The sequence below is a fragment of the Tupaia chinensis genome, unplaced genomic scaffold (assembly GCF_000334495.1).
Source record: "Tupaia chinensis unplaced genomic scaffold, TupChi_1.0 Scaffold000647_1, whole genome shotgun sequence".
Lineage (NCBI taxonomy): Eukaryota > Metazoa > Chordata > Mammalia > Scandentia > Tupaiidae > Tupaia > Tupaia belangeri.
The window spans coordinates 3,718,581-3,737,626 of NW_006160168.1; the positions used below are offsets into that span (position 1 = coordinate 3,718,581).

At 38.0% G+C, this 19,046-nt stretch overlaps 1 protein-coding gene across 1 annotated transcript in view; it reads left to right on the forward strand.

Moving 5' to 3' along the window:
- Positions 1–19,046, forward strand: part of ITGA8 (integrin subunit alpha 8) — a 216,940-nt gene that overhangs the window by 151,588 nt on the left and 46,306 nt on the right. The window contains 2 exon segments of the mRNA XM_027776251.1: positions 8,552–8,657; positions 12,210–12,368. Of these exon segments, the coding sequence (XP_027632052.1) occupies positions 8,552–8,657; positions 12,210–12,368 (265 nt within the window).

The following is a 19,046-nucleotide window of genomic DNA, read 5'->3' on the forward strand; positions in this document are numbered from 1 at the left end:
AAAGAGGGAAAAAGTATCCCCTAATGGGATATGATCATTCCTTAATGCCTTCATTTCTCCACCTAGTTGGGATTTGGGTGATGCATACACATGTACCTCATATATTTCACAAGCTCCCGGGGCTGGGATCCCAGCTGTGGTCAACCATGTTGGATTCCGCTTCCTTAACACATTTAAGTTATGGGCCAACCCTGGCTTTATGTTTTCTTAACTGTATGTTCAAAGGGCAAAAGTTTAATATTTTGCTGAAATCCAATTGGTTAATTTTGTATAGAATGTGCTCTTTGTGTCCTAAGAAATGTTTGTTTTTCTAAATCACAAAAATTTTTTTCTGTATTTTCTTTTAGAAGTTTTATGGTTTTAGTTTTTACACTAAAGTTTGTTTTTATTCTAAAATTAACTTTTGTATCTGGTGTGAGGCAAAGACCAAGGTTCATTTTTGCATATGAAAATCTAGTTGTTTCTGTGCCATTTGTTGAAAAGGCCATCCTTTCCTCCCATTGAATTACTTTGGTACTAGGTTGAAAATCAATTATTCACATTTAATAGCAGGATTTTCTATCCTGCTATTGAGCTACATGTATAATAGTTCTTGAAATGTAGGAGTGTATCCTGAGATTTTGGCAAACTCACTCATAGGTCCTACTAGTTTTTTGTTGATTTTCTAGGATTTCCTACACAGTTATCATGTTGTCTGTTAACAAAGACTATTTTATTTCTTACTTTCGAATTGTACAAAAGTTTGGCCGACTACAAAGTTGGGATAGTTGCGCAAGAGACCATCTTCACTTCTGATACCAACTGCAAATTCAAGGGGTTCCCAAAACAAAACTCACATTAAAAGTCACTCAAAGGATTCACAGAATTCATTGAAAACAAATATAATCATAGTTAATGGTTTATTACAGAAAAAAGATATGGAAAATCAGCCAAGGGGAAGTCAGGATCAGGAAAAGTACCACACGTGGAACTTCAGAGCTAGGACTTGTTACTTTCTTGGTATTGATGTGTGATAGTGTAAATGGAATATCACCAATCAGAAAAGCTCATTCAGGCCTCAGCGTTCAGAGTTTTATTGGGACTCTATCACTGTAAAGTGTAGTGTAATGTTATATAAATAAGATTATGATAATAATAAAAAAAAAACTTAAAAATTGGGACTCTGTTACACAGGTGTGATTGATTGCTTGCCTGCCCAAATAATTGATCTCGATCTTCAAGTTGACTGGTACTATTAAAGCTCCTACCCTAAATGATCAAAGCTCCCACCTTAAATCACATTATTAGTGCTTCTGGTGTGTATAATCCCTTCACTAAATCATATTGTTAGAATATCTAATATGACCCAAGGCCCTAGACAAAAAAAGACATTCCTATCAGGAATAAAATTCTGAGATGTTAGCGATTACCCCCAGAAGCTGAGGACAAAAGCCTGATCAACAGTTATTTGCTACATAGTTATACCTTTTGTTTCATTTTCTTCTCTCATTGCCTAGACTAAGATCTCCAGTGCAAGACTGAATAGAAGGGATAAATGACCCACCCTTGCCTTGTTTTCTTCTTACAGGAAAATAATTTTGTCTTTTGCTATTAAGATTGCTATTACTTATATGGGTTTTGTAGCTGCCCTTTATCAAATTGAGAATGTTACCCTTTATTTCTACTTTTCTTGGAAATTTTTAACGTAAGTATGAATTCAGTGTTATATGAATTTTCTATGCCTATGAAGATAATTAGATGGTTTTCTCTATTTTGTCCATTAAAGTGGCAAATGATTAATTTTGCTTTTGAATTTTAAAACAAATTTGCATTCTGGAAAAGAAATACATATAGTCATTATGATTAATTATCCTTTTTATATACTCTGGGATCCAACTGGCTAAAACTTTTGTTTTAACATTTGTCTCTATGTTTGTAAGAGATATTGATCTGTAATTTTCTTTTCTTACAATATCTTTTCCTGGCTTGGGTATCTAGAAAATGCTAGTCCAATAAAATGAGCTAGAAATATTCCTCTGCCTGCTCTACTTTCTGGAAAAATTTGTATAGAAGGGACAAATTTTCTTCCTTAAATATTTGACAAAATTCACCTGTGAAGTCATCCAAGTCTGGAGTAGTTTGTTGGTTTTGTTTGCTTGCTTGTTTTGTAGACAAATTTTAATAATTCAACTTTAATCTTAGACATGAGGGTATTGATATTTTGTTTCTACTTGAATAGGCTTTGAGAGTTTATTGTCTTATTTCATCTAAGTTGTTACATATGTGGACATAAAGTTCATATAGTCTCTCATTTTCTTTTTAATGTTGGTAGGACTTCTAGTGATGGCCTCTCTATCATTCCTCATGTCAACAGTCTGTATTTCCTTTTTCCCACCTGCCTCTTGATAACTGTGGTCAGAGTTTAGTGATCTTTTCAGAGAACCAGGTTTTGTTTCACGGCTTTTTTTTTTCTTTTTAAAAAATTTCATTGATTTTTGGCTTTTCTTGTTATTTTCTCTCTTCAGTTTGATATTCTCTCTTTCTCTCTGGTTCCTTTATGTGGAAAGTCTATCATTGACTGAAGTCCTTCTCTTTTTTTTTCACAAAAGCATTTGTGAATGGTCTTTAAGAATGGTCTTAGCACCATACCAAAATGTTATGTCTAATTTCCATTAAACTGAGTTCAATCTAATTTCGTAATTTCTTTTCTTTTCTTCTTTTTTTTTTTGGAGAAGTTTTTGCTATAGGGCACATGAGCTCACCAGAAAGACAGAGAGAGACAGAGAGACAGAAATCACCCCCTAGGGAGGATGCCCATGCCTCAATCCTTTCTCCTCCATTCTCCTCTCAGGATCTTGGGCATGCACGCACACACGCCCCGCGTGAGTTTAAGCTGCTGGGTCCAGGACTTGAACTGCAGTTGACTATATGGGAGTCCAGAGACTAGCCATTACACTAACTGCTGGTCCCTGTAATTTCTTTTTTAAGTCATTAGTTGACTCTTGGGAAAATTACTTGTTTGATTACAAATATCTAGAGCTAATCTAGATGTCTTATTTTTGTTGATTTCTAATTACATTCCCCTATCACTTTCTTAATGAAGAAAACACTAAAAAAAAATCAAAGAAAAAACACAACTATTGTTTTTGCTATCTTATTTTTGTATCGTTTAAAAATTTACAACTAGTATATATGAATGTTCGACTCCTTCTTTAAACTTAGCTTATCTTAGTTTTAATAACCAAAAATTAGTTGATACTATTTCTTAATTACAAAATAAATTTAAAATTGGGAAATATTTTTACTCAATAAGACAGAACTCAGTCCAGGACAGGTAAGAGTTAAATTAACAGCCTTTATTCTCATGTATTCGTTTCATGAGATTAATATTTTTAAATATATTTTTGCTATCTCCTTCAATAAAAAGGAAGAAATATCCTATTCCTTTTTGACAGTAATCAAAACAAGTAATTAAAATTGGATTTCTCATATGGGTGCAATTATCTTGATTGCTAGACCAGTGTCCAAAAACTGACCACAGTTTATTCTCTAAGACAGTGGTAATGTTCTTTTTAGCCATTTTACATAGTAAAATCCTATTCTCTGATGTGCAGGAAAAATACTGTTTCCAGTGTTTAATTCTTCAAGAAACAAACAGCTACTGTGTTGAAAATCTTCCATGCTCACTCTTCAGGAAAATCTAATTTTCTTTTTGGCTAATAGTGTTTGTTATTATGTGATTTATCATGCTCTATCTTAAAGGGTTTTTTTCTTAATTACTGTTGTTTCATAATTTAAAATAAGCTAAAATTGACTTATTCCTGTGAGTGGGAAAAAAATACTGAGAATGGTTTCATTTATTTCAAAGCTAGATGACATTGGCATTGTATTTTTGTTTTGTTTTGTTCTGTTTGTACCATAGGGCTTTTGCACTCAAGGGAGAGAGACAGAGAGAGTTAGTGAGAGTGAAAGTGAGAAATCACCCCTCCCAGGACATTCTTTGTGGCCAGGTTGCAACCCCTTCTCCTTCATTCTCCTCTTGGGATTTTGCGCAGACATGTACATTCACCTGGCATGAGTCTCAAGTCATCGGGTCCAAGACTTGAACTGCGGTTGGCCACGTGGGAGTCTAGCGCCACTACACCACCTCCTTCTGGTCCCCCTTCCCATCACCATTGTCTTTAAGCAGATTTACATGCCATTTGTTGGTTTAAAAAAAAATAGGATAAATTTGACACGTCTATAAGAAGTAAATTTGGCCACAAGAGGCAGTATCTATCTATTGAACTGACAAAGAATGATACAATTGCAGCCTTTGTAAAATATTATAGTAAGGATTTAATGGGTTTATATTAAGAAAGGCTGCAGTCATGAAAAACCAAGGTCTCCAATAGATACTATCTATAGCAGCTTGAGCCAACGTTATTCCAGGCAATAAATGGTAGTCTTGGTGTTTGGAATTAATTGGGTTTGAAAACAAGGTTAGGAAAATAGGGTTCATACCATAGTACTAGATCCTCAAATTTAAACTTTGTGATACCATATAGACTTCATTTATTAAGGAAGTCATTTCCTTATTCCAGGAAAATGAAAACTTAAGTTCACATGGAAATCTGTATGTGAATGTTTATAGCAGTTTTACTTACAGTAGCCAAAAACTGCAAACGACCTCAATGTCCTTCATGGGCAAATGATTAACAAAGGGTGATACACCCACATTGTGGAATATCACACAACCAGAAAAAGAATGGACATTGATGGATGCAATGACCCGGATAGATCTCCAGAGAATTATGCAGAGTAAGAGAAAAAAAAATAAGTTAATTCCAAAATATTGCCTACTGTATGCTTTTGTTTATATATCATTCTTTGAATGACAGAATTCTAGAAATAGAAAACAGATTAGTGTTTAGAACAGCTTAAGGTGGGTGCAGAGGGAAGTAGGTATGGGGAACTTTGTGGTGATAGAAATGCTCTGTATCTTCAATATGTAAATGCCAATCTTCTCATTGTTTATTATATGCAATGTTACATCTTGGTTTTGCAAAATATTAGCATTGGGAAAACTGGTTAACAGTTGTGTGGGATCTCTTTATTACTTCTTATGACTATATGTGGGATCTCTATGTTATTTCTTATGGCTATATGTAAATATAGTTATCTCAAAGTTTAATTTTAAAAAACTGAATTATTTGCTTCTCTCCAAATCCCTTCCTAATGTTCATTGTTACCATTGACAGTACCTCAGTCTCCTGTGACCTGAGGTTCTCAATAGAGTAACACTCAATCTTCCATTTTAGGAAGAAGGGCCAGATGAGAATTGTTAGAGGGACCAGCAGATGGTGTACAATGGTTACATTGCTGGACTCCTATATAGTTGACCACAGTTTGAGTCCTGGACCTGGCAGCTTAAAACTCAAGTTGGGCACGTGTGCAGATGTGCCCAAGATCCAAAGAGGAGAATGGAGGGAAAGGACTGTAGTGTAATTTTCCCCTGGAGGGTGACTTCTTGCTTTCTGTCTCTCCAGCAAGAGCATATGCCCTATAGCAAAAGTTTCTCTCTTAAAACAAACAAACAAACAAACAAAGAGTTGTTAGATTACCATATTGGTTCTTTGTCCTAGGTAAACTAGTTGATTATAGTCTTCCCTCCTTGTTTGCTTGCTTCCTTCTTTCTGAAAAGTTCACTCTGAAAACAATGAACAGTATTTCCCTAATTCATTGGGAATCTTTAAGAGCTCTTCTTTGCCATATTTTCCCAGATTTGAATCAACTTTAGTGGGTAAATAACTGAACTTTATGAACCCTCCTTTTTAAATGACTTTGTCATACCCTGTGATATACACTTCCTCATAGATTAGATTTTGTTCCAGAACTATGCCAGGAATTTTAAGTTGTGTTAATTAAATATCACTATACAGAAGCCCCTGTGATGTGCTGTATATTAGAAATTGAGTGACTGATGCTTAGGAATCCGGAACTCTAGCCCTCACCTGGCAACTCACATAATACTTCTCTATACATCACTTTTCCTTTCATGTATAAAGTGACAAACTTTGGGGCCAACAGGTAGTGTAGTGTTTGGGGCCCTGACTCCCACATGGCTGACGGCTATTCAAGTACCAGATCAAGCAGCTTAAAAATCACGCCAGGCATATGTGTGCACATGCCCAAAATCCCAAGAGGAGAATGGCGAAGGGATTGCAGCAAGACCATCCCCTGGTGGGGGGGGGTCTCACTTTCCCTCTCACTGTCTCTCTCTCTCACTCTGGTGAGCACACACACCCTATGGCAAAAAAAAAAATTTAAAAAACAAATAAGTGGCCAGCAGGTGGTGTAGCGATTAAGGACACTGGACTCCCACAGTCCTGGACCTGATGGCTTGCTTTCTCACTTGCCCTCTCTCTTTCTCTCTCTCACCCTCGCTCTCGCTCTGTCCTTCTCTGGTCAAATTAAAATTAATAAATGAAGTTAAATTAAATAATTCCTTAAGAAAACAAATATGTAAGTAAAGAAAATAATAAAACAGGGAACTTTGAGCGATTGAGGACACTGGACTCCCACAGTCCTGGACCTGATGGCTTGCTTTCTCACTTGCCCTCTCTCTTTCTCTCTCTCACCCTCGCTCTCGCTCTGTCCTTCTCTGGTCAAATTAAAATTAATAAATGAAGTTAAATTAAATAATTCCTTAAGAAAACAAATATGTAAGTAAAGAAAATAATAAAACAGGGAACTTTGACCACATTGTCTTTACAGTACCTCTCCAAGTCTAAAGATTTAGATTCTGTGATCCTAGAGAATTTATGTCTGGTCCTACAGAATCGGTGACCATAAGAACAAATATTTAAAAAAAAAAAAAAAAAAGGTCTAAAAAAAGGTCTATTCCTTATTTGCTCTCTATACAAAAAAAATAAAAAAGTTTCAAAGGGTCTCGCAATGGGTAATGGACGTTGAACATCAAGTCAACTCTATGTGTCCAAGCTGAGAACCAACAAAGTAAAGTTTTGGGTGATGAGGTCATCTCAATCCTCTGGGAGTGGAAGCCCGGGCTCTCTGGACCCTCCGTCTGATGAAAACACCTCGTCACATCTGTGCTCCTCTCCTTACCACATCCCTGATGTGTGATCTGAACATGAATTAGTCACATCAAGCAGGAAAAAGGTACATGGCATGATGACAAACCAACAGGAAGGTAGAGCATTTTGAGGAATCAGCCCAGCAAAGTCTTGCCCTGCACTTTTTATTTAACGGTTGCATGTTAAAGCATATGCAGAGGGCTTTGCCGTTGACAACATGTCTGTTTTCAAACATGCATCTCCTATCCATCCCTAGAAAACAATGCAGCCAAATTAACTCTGACCAAAAGCATTTGAGATGTTTTCCAATCGTTTGTGGTACATAACCCAAAGAGCTTATCATAATTTTCCAGATGAGGAAAGAGAGATATACAGAAATTAAATTACTTGCCCTAGGATCAGAATTTAAACCAATATATTTTGCTTTTTGCTTTAGGAAGAGAGTATCCAGAGAAGAAAAAAAAGGCAGTTTAAAGTTGCTAGAGGCTATTGTTAATTATTGGTTACTCTTAAAAGGGCTTTTATGCCATGTGATTTCCAAGAGATATTGAAGTTACTTTCAGATGAAAGTCTAGAAATCCTTTTAAAGGAAACTTTTACCTACCTCAAAAATTGTTAGAAGGCAATTTTCATTAGAATTTTTCTTTTTAAAGGTTTTTACAAAATGACAATTTGGTTTGTAGTCAGCTTTTAATATAGAATAATGCTATATACTGTGTTTCATTCATCAAGTGCTCACTTTCTAGATGTCAGTTGTAGGACAAGAGAACCATATATCAAGTTAACATTATATTCTCATCATTATACTTTCTCTCTCTCGCTGTCTCTCTACCCCACCCCCTTGAGTTATCTCTAAGAAAACTCTAGGGCTAATTCATACCATTTTATTTTGGCTCTGGGTTTGACCTTATGAGAGATAATGACTGCATTATTGGGAAGCCAAAGAAATCTAGGCAACATCAATGTACACTGGCCACTTTTGCACTCTGAGGTCTTTAACCAGAAACTTTATTTCTACAATTGGGTACTTAACACAGAATCACACAGAATCCTAGATTTCTATCTGCAAAGAAAGAGAAACCCATTCTGAATATGGCTTAAAGCAGGGGTTATGTAACCTATACACATACACTCTCCCATATTTATACTTAGGCAGGATAGAGAGATATAGTTACATAGGTACATGTTCAATTATTTATCTCAACTCAGGGATGCTTTCTATTCTACCCTTAGTGCCCAAGAGATGAGATGCTATGAAATCCTCAACCCCTTTACAATAGACCGGTCATCAAGGGTCTGGTATAGGTGTTGCAGATCCTTTGCTATCACTTTAAGCATTTGGTTAAACATGGCTTTTAACACTTTTTCCATGTAGGTAATATCTATTAAAGTAAATTGAGAGCCACTATTTACTTCTGTGGCTGGTGTGCTGTATATGCGTGAAACGTTCTTTCCATGGGTCATCACAGCAATTAACATGACATTCCATGTTTCAGAGTATCCCACCCTCCGCAGATTGTCCTGCCCATTCACAGCTGGGAGCCAAAAGAGGAGCCCCACAAAGAGGAGGAAGTCGGACCATTGGTGGAACATATCTATGAGGTAGTCGCTGTCCATGTTGAAGTCTGTATCCTTATTCTACATACTGATAAACGACATAGCCTTTTTTAGAGGTTTTTGCCTCAGGGCATGTGTGCTCACCAGATAGAGACAGTAAGAGGGAAAGTGAGAGATCACCCCCCAGGGTGGATGGCCATGCCACAATCCCTTCTTCTCCATTCTCCTCTTAGGATCTTGAGCACGCACGCACACACCCCCCGCATGAGTTTCCATCCACTAGGTCCAAGACTCAAACTGCAGTCGGTCACATGGAAGTCCAGTCGTGCAACCACTATACCATCTGCTGGCCCCGACTACGCAGCATGTTAACGGACACCACCCAAAGTCTGAGCTTTATAAACTGCCTAAATTCATTCTGTTATTTATCATATTGTAATAATGAGTATGTAGGTGGCGGGGGAGGGGGCACAAGAGTGCTGTCCATCAAGTAATATAAGGTCACTTGCTTCTCTGTTGTAAGAGTTGTTACATAGTGATGGTAACAAACATCATTTACCTTCTTACAGTTTCTTTTCTTTTTTTTTTTTTTTTTGGAGAGGTTTTCGCTATAGGGCGCGTGCGCTCACCAGACAGAGAGAGACATAGAGACAGAAAACGAGAAATCACCCCCAGGGGGGATGGTCACGCCACAATCCCTTCTCCTCCATTCTCCTCTCGGGATCTTGGGCACGCATACACACGTGCCTGGCGTGAGTTTTAAGCCACCGGGTCCAGGACGTGAACCACGGTCAACTACGGGAGTCTAGCAACATAGCCATTACGCTAACTGCTGGTTCCCCTTATAAGTCCTTTTCTGAAAAATGTTCTTTATTTTCTCTCTCTTTACTATTTGGACAGCCTATGCATGAAAATGACTAGTTCCCAACCTTTATTTTATTTTTTCCTACATTTCCAGATACCCTTGAAACCCACCTATCCCTGTTTTTTTTTTAAGAGATTTTTGCTATAGGGTGAGTGTGCTCACCAGAGAGACAGAAAGTGAGAAATAATCTCCCAGCAAGGATGACCACACGGTAATGCCTTCTCCATTCTCCACTCGGGATCTTGGACATGCACACACATGTCCCAGCATGAGATATTTTTAAGAATTATTCATTTAATTTATTCATTCATTTAGTTTAATTTGACCGGAGAGAGAGAGAGAGAAAGGAAGTAAGGAAGCAAGCCACCAGGTCTGGGACTGGAATCATGGTCAGCCATGTGGGAGTATTCAGTTCCTTAACCACCTCATCACCTACTGGTCCCCCACCCAGTGTGAGTTTTAAACCAACGGGTCCAGGACTCAAACCGTGGTCAACTACATGGGAAGTGACGTAACCATTATGCTATCTGCTGGTCCCAAAACCCACCCATCTCTTAAGCTGAAGGTTAACAACTAGAAGAGACCAGACAGATTTATAAATTATTCACTATTTGTACTAAAACAACTGCACATATAATATAGGAGATGGGTGGATGGCATAGAGATAAGAATAATTTACTTTTGATTCAAATAACGAAATTAAAAATGATTTATTCTGAAATTTCAAATGCCATTGATTAGTGAAATATTTAGAAGAAGCAAACCTGCAATGCATAAAGAAAAAAAAATATTTTCATCTTACTTCAAGGTTTAACTAATGAGTAGGGAAAAGCTTTATTAACATGTTATTTAAAACATTTAAATTAGAAACCAATGTATAATGAATGGTGAATTTAGTAGTTGTTCAGATTTATTTTTTTAATAAGACAATGCTACAAGTAGAGTTTCTATTCCTTTTTAAAGAACCAGGAATGGAATTTTGCTAAAACTGTTTCAAGGCATTTTTCTGCTTGCAGTTACCTCTCAATTAATGCCTCTCTTCTTTCCTGTGTAGCTCATGCTACTAATAATTCTAACTATGACTTTTTATCTCCAGCTACAAGGGTAACGGAGAGCACTCTCTAAGGTTAACAGTAAAGCCTTTTTGAAACTGATGAGCTGTTTATATATGTGGGGACGAAACTTCAATTCCTGGTCAGTATCAGTAGGAAAACTCTGTCATCTGCCCAACCTGAGGTTGAGGTTCAGAAAACCTCTCCAAAGCTGCATCAAAGCTTTGCTATAAGCGCCTCTGATAACAGAAAGATAAGACAGTCCCCAAGGATGCTCAGATTAAGAGCATCACTGGAAAAAAAAAAATCCAGCAAATAATTTTTTAAAGCTTGTGTTTGCTGGTTTCCACTTGAATGGTTCAACTTTAAAGTCTGAAAACATACTCAGATTCCACCATATAAATGTGTCATAAAAGTGTAGGATAATTACCACTAACACCAAAAGAAATGATCAGATGTTTCTTAGATGCTAATGTCAGGTCTCAAAATATACTACTGGGTAGTCAGAAAAGTCATGACATATTCTTTCTGCTTTTGTATGCAAAAACCCATCGTGACTTTTCTGACCACCTAGTATTTCAATGGATGCGATACTACTTTGATAATGTGAATTAAATAGGTCTCCTAATAAGCAAAAACAATTATAAATTATTTGATAGATCATTATCATGGTCAGAACCAGAAGGAAGAAAAAGACAATCTCTGCTAACTTTGAAATACAGTTTTGAAACCATAAAAAGTTTCAATGTACGCAGAGTACTGGGGCAAGCTATTTTACATCCTTCAGGGAGAGGACCCACGTGTTTAAAATGTTTATCCCTTCACAAGAGGTGGCCATTTTCCCCCTGAAATTTGCTAATTTAAACAGGAGAAGCTCAGCTTTGGAAAACATACACAGAGTGAACTGTTGCAAGCATAGATCAGCTTAGCCCTTGATGGACAGCCATTTTTCCAGAGGGTGAAAGTGAGTGTAGCGCATATGGTTGTAATTGACAAGTCAGTGGTCAGGAAAGAGGAGGCAGATTTCAATGTAAAGCATCACTGAGTTTTGAAAGAATATCATTAAAAATTGCATGTCTAGTGTTTTGATTAAATGAATACAAGTTTAAGGTAGCCATCAATTATCAGATGTGGTTAACATTAATTTCACTCACAGAGCTTTACAGATGGAAAAGTTATTGCTAAAATTTATTTCTTTATTTATTTTATGATGGAGCACATGTGAACACATGTGGGAGGACTAGAAAGAGAGAGAAAGAGGAGCAACTTCCACAGGGTCTGCTCACACTATATATATCTCCTTGGGAACTTGCACACATGCTCTGACTGACCAGAACAGGAATTCAAACCGAGGTCACCATGTGGAATCCAGTTTCTCTTGAGTAGCACATTATCAATGTACCACACGGCCAGCCTTAGAGAGTTTTCTCTAAATGGTAGCCCTTCATACATTCTGAGCTCTCTTGCCCATGTAGACTCTATTTTCCAGTCATAATCCAGATTACTTATAACAGATACTGCACGCTGTGGGTTGTCAGAAAATCTTGACATACTTTGCTATGCAAAAGATGCATTATGGCTTTCCCAACAACCCCGTAGTTAAAATACATGCAGAGCTATGGAGTTTGATTTCCTCCTCATGCCTCTGCTCTGTCTTTATCACACGTCCCTCTCTTGCAGCTGCACAATATCGGACCAAGTGCCATCAGCAACACGATTCTGGAGGTGGGCTGGCCATTCTCTGCCCGGAATGAATTTCTCCTCTACATTTTTCATATTCAAACTCTTGGACCTCTGCAGTGTCAAACAAATCCTGAAATCAACCCACAGGATATAAAGGTAGGAATCTAGTCTACTCAGAAACTTTGTTTATGTTTTTAGGTAAGGAAGAAATTAAAACAGTGACTTGTTCGAGAAGTAATTCATAAGTTATTTTAATGATCTTTGATTAGACCTTTTATATTATAGTTTCATAGTTATAATGTCAAACTGAACTTAAAATGTCGCTCCTAGAAAATTTAAATTTCTCTTAGTCTTATTGTTCATGGTGAGCTGTCATTTACTTAACCCATTTCAATATGTACCTTCTATGTATGGTTTAATTAGCAGAACAACCACATAAAAATCATAAACAGATATGTCATGTTTAGGATAATTAGTACAAAATACTGTTTTAAAAGTTTTTTCTGGTATATTGCCAAGGGACAGGAGGGTCATTTTTTGCCAGTAGCAAGTGGTATTGTGCAATAATTTACCAAGGGCCATCTTAACACCCTGAGAATACCCAGGGTGGGATGTTCAGGACCCCATTCTTTTTGTTGCTTTGCTTTTGTTTTAATTTTTGCCAGAGGGTATGTGTATTTGTCAGAGAGATAGAGAGAGAAAGCGAGAAAGCACCCTCACCCCAGGGGAATGATCACACCACAACCCCTTCTCCTCCATTTCTCCCTCCTTTAGGATTTTGAAGGATTGTTCTATGCAAAAACTGCATCATGACTTTTCCATGTGCCTGGTGTGTTTCAAGGCACCGGTTCTGAGACTTGAAACTGTGCAGTCAGACACGTGGGATCCAGCTGCCTTAACTACTAGTGAGCAGACCAGCCGCCCCATTATTCACTGAAGCTTATAGAAAAGACTAGAGTAATGTTTCTCAAATTCTTAAATGCTTCCAAATCACATTCTGTAGGCTCCTACTCCTGGCCATCCTGCTGGTCTGCTGGCCATGCTGTCATTAACAACGAGCTCAAATTTCCAAGGACCTGGTTCCACCAGCAGGTGGCATGGTGGTTGAGGTGCTGGACACTCCCACATGGCTGACCACAGTTCAAGTCCTGGACCTGGCGGCTTGCTTTCTCGCTTTCCTCTCTCTCTCCATGTATGTCTCTCTCTAGTTCTCTAGTCAAATTAAAATAAATGAATGAATAAATAAAATTAAATTTAAAAAATAATTCTTTAAAAAAAATCCAAATTTGGCTTTAGGTTCCCTCTGGGAAAGGAAGAAATTAATTAGCATAAGCCCTAGAAAATGTCACGCTTGTATGAAAACAAAAGTTAAACCTTGTTGAGCAGATGTTGTCCTCAGAAGAGAACTCCATTTGAGAACGAACTGTCTCCCAGAAACCATGAGGACACAGTGTCACTGTTAGAAAAGGTACAAGAGCAGGTCACAAAATACTGACTCAACCATGCAGGCCCTGGGTCAGCCTCCTCTCAGACACTGGGTCATTGCCTGTTATGAAAGGCTTTCTTCTTCAACCCAACACGCCTCCTATTCAAAGAGGGGAAGACTAACAGGAGGTTCCATAGTAAAGAACTTATGAGGCAACAAGCCTCCTTCTTTATGGGGAAATAATAAATAAAGCCACTAGAATTATTCAAATTTACTTCCTCCCCGGAATTATTTTTCCATTTCCTCTTTCTGTGCACTTCATAGAGATGATTTCAGTGTGATCAAGGATAGTAGCTTATTCTAAAATACCATTTTCAGATGTTAATGTAAGACATCTACGTAAAACTTTCACATATCCTACTCTGTATTTAACATATACTATGCATAGATTGGGCTGTCCGAAAAGTCAGGACGCATTTTTTCTATGTTTTTCTAGGCAAAAATGCCTCATGACTTTTTCAACAGCCCAATATTTCAGTCACAGACTCTTTTTATAAATTTCATTTTATGTCTTGAGAGAGAAAGGATAGGAGAAGGAAAGAATGAGCAAGAGATAAAGAGAAACAGGTACCCACAACAGGGAGCTATCACTGTGATCTCCCACCCAGCCTTCCAGCCAGCCAGGACCACACACACATGCCTGGAGCATTTGAGTCCACCCAGGATTCAAACTGTGGTCTTCTGCCACTTTGCACCCTATCCCTTGCACCACTGCAGCTGGCCCAGTCATAGATTGATTTGTTTGTTGTTTTGGTTTTTGTTTAGGTTTCTGCCATAGAGCATGTATACTCACTAGAGAGAGAGAAATAGGGAACGTGAGAAATCACTCCGCAGGGGGATGGCTACACCACCATCCCTTCTCCATTCTGCTCTCTGGACTTTGGGCATGCACATACACATGACTGGCATGAGTTTTAAGTTACCAGGTCTGGGGCTTGAACTGCAGTCATCCAGGTGGGAGCCCAACACCTTAACAATCACCTGCTGACCCCCGGTCATTGATTCTTAGAGCACATGATTATACAGAAGGCTCTAACTCCCTTGTGAATGTAATGCTTGGTTTCTGTCTGACATTATTTGTATATGTTTGTATATGTTATGTCACTTGTTTAACGTGCACCATGTTGGTGGTTATTTTTTTCTTTGTGGCAATTTAACGATCATTTACAGTGACTGAGACAGCACAATAGATAACTCTCCCTAAATGTTGAGAGATTAGTGCAAACCAAGTGGTAGTAGATACTAATCACCTGGCATTCTCTGCTACCCAGTCATTCTCTAAGGTATAGACATTAAAAATCTGTCAGATGCTAGTAGTTTTAAAATGAAACTTAATTCTGCTCATTTTCTAAAACTCTTAAATCTATAGAAATTGAATATAACATTTGATTGCAATATGAAGTAATAGCTTTCTTAAATAACCAATAATTTAAAGAATTTATTATTTCTTTAAATTCTGAATTCATAGACAGGTGGTAATGTTATTACTGCCAGGTTCTCAAAGTACTGGAACTTATGTTTAATACATGTCCCAAGAAGTCTAAAGGGCTTTCATTAGGAAATAAATTTTGGACCAGCCAGCGGTATGGTGGTTGAGGCAGCTGGATCCCACACAGCCGATTGCATGGTTTGAATCCGGAATCCAGCACCTTAAAAAACATACCAGGCATATGTGCATGCAAGCTCAAAATGCTGAAAGGAGGGAAAAATAGAGAAGGGATACTGCATGGCCACCTCTCATGAGGGAATGCTTTCTCACTTTCTCTCTTCCACTCTCTCCAGTGAGTTCACACACCTTCTGGCAAAATTTAAAATAAATATAAATAGACTTCTAAAGTTTATAATCAATATATGTTACATTGGTAACTATAAACAGTAAAGAGCATTTGAAAATTATTTTTTTCTTAAGGTATTAAATAATTTCTCAATACAGTTGCTATTATCTTATTTGGCAATTTATTTTATTCCCAGAGGATGCAAAGATAAGCAGTCTATTCCCTGTTCTTTATTCTCTTTCTTAAATATGAATTAGAAGTTAGTGAAAACCAAAACCAATTACTTCTTACATGTTGTTATCTTGAATGGAATAGATCTGAGAAATTTTACTTTTTTTTTTTTTTGAGAGGTTTTTGCTATAGGGCGCATGCACTCGCCAGTCAGACAGAGAGAGACAGAGAGATAGAAAGCGAGAAATCACCCCCCGGGGGGATGGCCACGCCACAATCCCTTCTCTTCCATTCTCCTCTTGAGATCTTAGGCACGAACGCACACACACCCGGCGTGAGTTTAAGCTACCGGGTCCGGGACGCGAACCGCAGTCAACTATGTGGAAGTCCAGCGACATAGCCATTACGCTAACTGCTGGTCCCAGAAATTTTAATATCAATCTTAAATTCTTACAACAATGTTCATTACTGTTTTTTACTGGTATATATAGATAGTTTTACTTTTAGTAAGAAGCACTCAGAGAGTAGGTCTAGCAAAAAGAACAGGAAGAAACAACTACCATGTAGATACTGCTAGAAGTCAATAGTTTTTAAAGACAAGAATTAAATCCCAGTATTCAGTCTTATCCAACAGGTGGATTCCTTACTATTCCTTACTAATTTTCAAATGCTCTTTACCAGGACACTGATGGGTACTAAGTACCTCTTAAGACACCTGCCTCTGTGTGCAGTCCGCATTCTACAAGTCCTTTCGCCTGTCTGAGGATGTTCCAGTCCCCACTGAAACTGTCCCTCAAATATTCCCAGGCCACCCAAGGACCTGTTATAAGGGATCTCTCACCCAAGCTTTCCAAACTTCAGTGATTTGCATAATCCTCACCCTGTGTTTTCCTTGACAACCATGTAGCTGATTTCCTTTCTCTTGGTTCAGACACACTTAATTTAGTCAACTTCTCTTTCTCAATGTATTCTCATTTTTGCCCACTTACCACTCTCTCCTTCATTGCCTCTCCCCAGCACCCTCAGATTTCTAAGGAAATTTGCTTATGAAAAAGAAACCACTCATATTTCCTTACAAGTGTTTTATAGGCCTCCTGCTTCAGGAAGCCAGTGACCCCAACTCAAGTCCTTTGAGATTTCCCAGATATCTCCTCAGAATCTCCACAAAGTTTCCACATACTTTCTCAGTTCCCTCTATTTAAAGCCTATTTTCACCAACATATCAGCATTTATTATAATGGACTTAATACAATGACTTTTTTCTATTTTTTAAATTATTCACATGGCAATAGTCCTGAATATTATTATTTTTATTGTAAATACATCATCATATTGAAGATTAGAACAGTTTTTTTTTGTGGACTAGCTTGAGAACTGAACTACCACTTAAGACATCAGTTCAAAAGATAAACTAATTATAAATGCCAAACATCTAGCCTAAGACCTGAAAAATAAGCCATCTATAAATTGAATACGCATCCCAAATGTAGCAAAAGTCTCAAAGACTTGAATAGGGTTTAGCTTTCACAGTAGCAACTAGTATAGTTTGGTTATTCCACCAATTTACCCAGATATCCCAAAGTTTTTGTTTATTTGTTTGTTTAAATTTCTCCCATGAGCAAGAGAGAGAGAGAGACAGAACCCCTTACAAGGTCTTGATGCCAAGATGAATCCCAGCTTCAACCAGCCCTGGGCCATGGACATGCGTGTGCCTGGCCTATTCAGGAAGGTCTCCAGTCTACCACTGCACTACCACCTGTTCCCTCGAAGTTTGAGGAAAGGACACTGACTGCCTTTGCAAGCCACCTCCATGATCATTCTATAACCAATGGCTACTTTAGGAAATGGCAGGCAAAAGCCCTTACTCACACTCATCTTACTTGCCTAAACACAGAGCATCAGCAACTACCACATGGATACTGCTAGAAGTCAATAGTTAAGAAAAAAAATTAAATACCTGCCTCATATCAGGCTCCATGAGGATTTACCCAGATTGGCTTGTCCACATAATTTGACCCTCAGCCAATGCAGGTAAATGGATGTGTAGTGGTCAACAGGTTTTCAGGAAAACAGAATGAGCCTCATAGCCCCTTGGTGTTCATCTGAGGAAACCAAGGTCCAACTAAAGTCAGCACAGGGCTACAGATGTGCCTTGAGCTCTGTCACTTTTCATTTCACATTTCCCTCCCAGTGAAGAGGTTGCTGGCTTTGGGTTTCTATTCCTCCCATTATGGTTGCAACTTCATCAAGGTCAGTTACCTCTGTTCTAAACTCATGGCCTAAGCAGATGTCCATGAAGACTGTGTGTCCAGCCTTCATTGTCTCATCAGAGACAGAGGATTTTAATACGCCAATTTCTTCAGAGCCTTCCATCTAAAACATTTTGAAACATTCACTGCCTGTAACATTCAGACCAATCCATTACATCTAATCTATTCCAGATCCTGGAATAAAATTTTAGAGTTGAGTAAATTATTTCTCAACTATACTGAACGCAGTAAAATAATTGTTCAAACTACCAATTTTCCTATTTTGGTGGACTTTATCCTGGGGTTTAGAGAGTCCTTTAGACTGGCTATGATCTTCAGATATGATGAGGCTGAAAAGTTAACCCTATGAAGGAACCAAAAGTTTCATAGAAAATAAAGGATCTTTAAAAATTGGGGAGATTTTGCCATGAACAGCTAAGAGTGAGATGCTGAGGGAAAAGGCTCTGGAATGTGAGGCTACCTTGGAGAGGAAGATGAACAAGACACTCATGTCATTGTTAAGCCTGCAGTACAAGATGCTGGGCCAAAGTTCAAGGAGAATCCTGAGGTTTAAATGATCTGAGAGACTAGACCAGAAAGACCAGAACACGGGGATAGCCAATGCTGTTTAAATAAAATAATAATGCCTTCAAGCCGTGGAAAGCAGAAGTCTGCCCTGAGAACTAGGTTTTTGAACAAGGCCCAGCCCAGAGGAAGTTCAAATTACAGCTAGATAATACACACAGAAACAGTTCGTTCAACAAGGATTATAACCCTGAATTTTTTTTCTTTTTAATCAGTGGGTCTGCAGACAGTGGCTTGGCTTGGTAAATTTGCATAGTTTTATCTTATCTTGAAGAATATTTTTTTTCTTCACAACTGCCCCCAAATAGGAACAGCTGCTACTTCCCAGAGCAATAGCTCTTGTGCTCTCTCCCTCTCTATCCCTGTATCTCTCTCTCATACACACACACACACAACTTAAAAATCAAGAAATGAAGGGAAGAAGATCATTTTGTATGTATTTACTGTTAAGTACTGATTTCTTTTCGGAAGCATTTTGAAACCCTTGAGCACCCGGGGCCATGATGTATCTCGCGGCTAAAGCATACATGAGTTCGATGTTAGTTACTTGATCCCTTAAAGCTCAGGA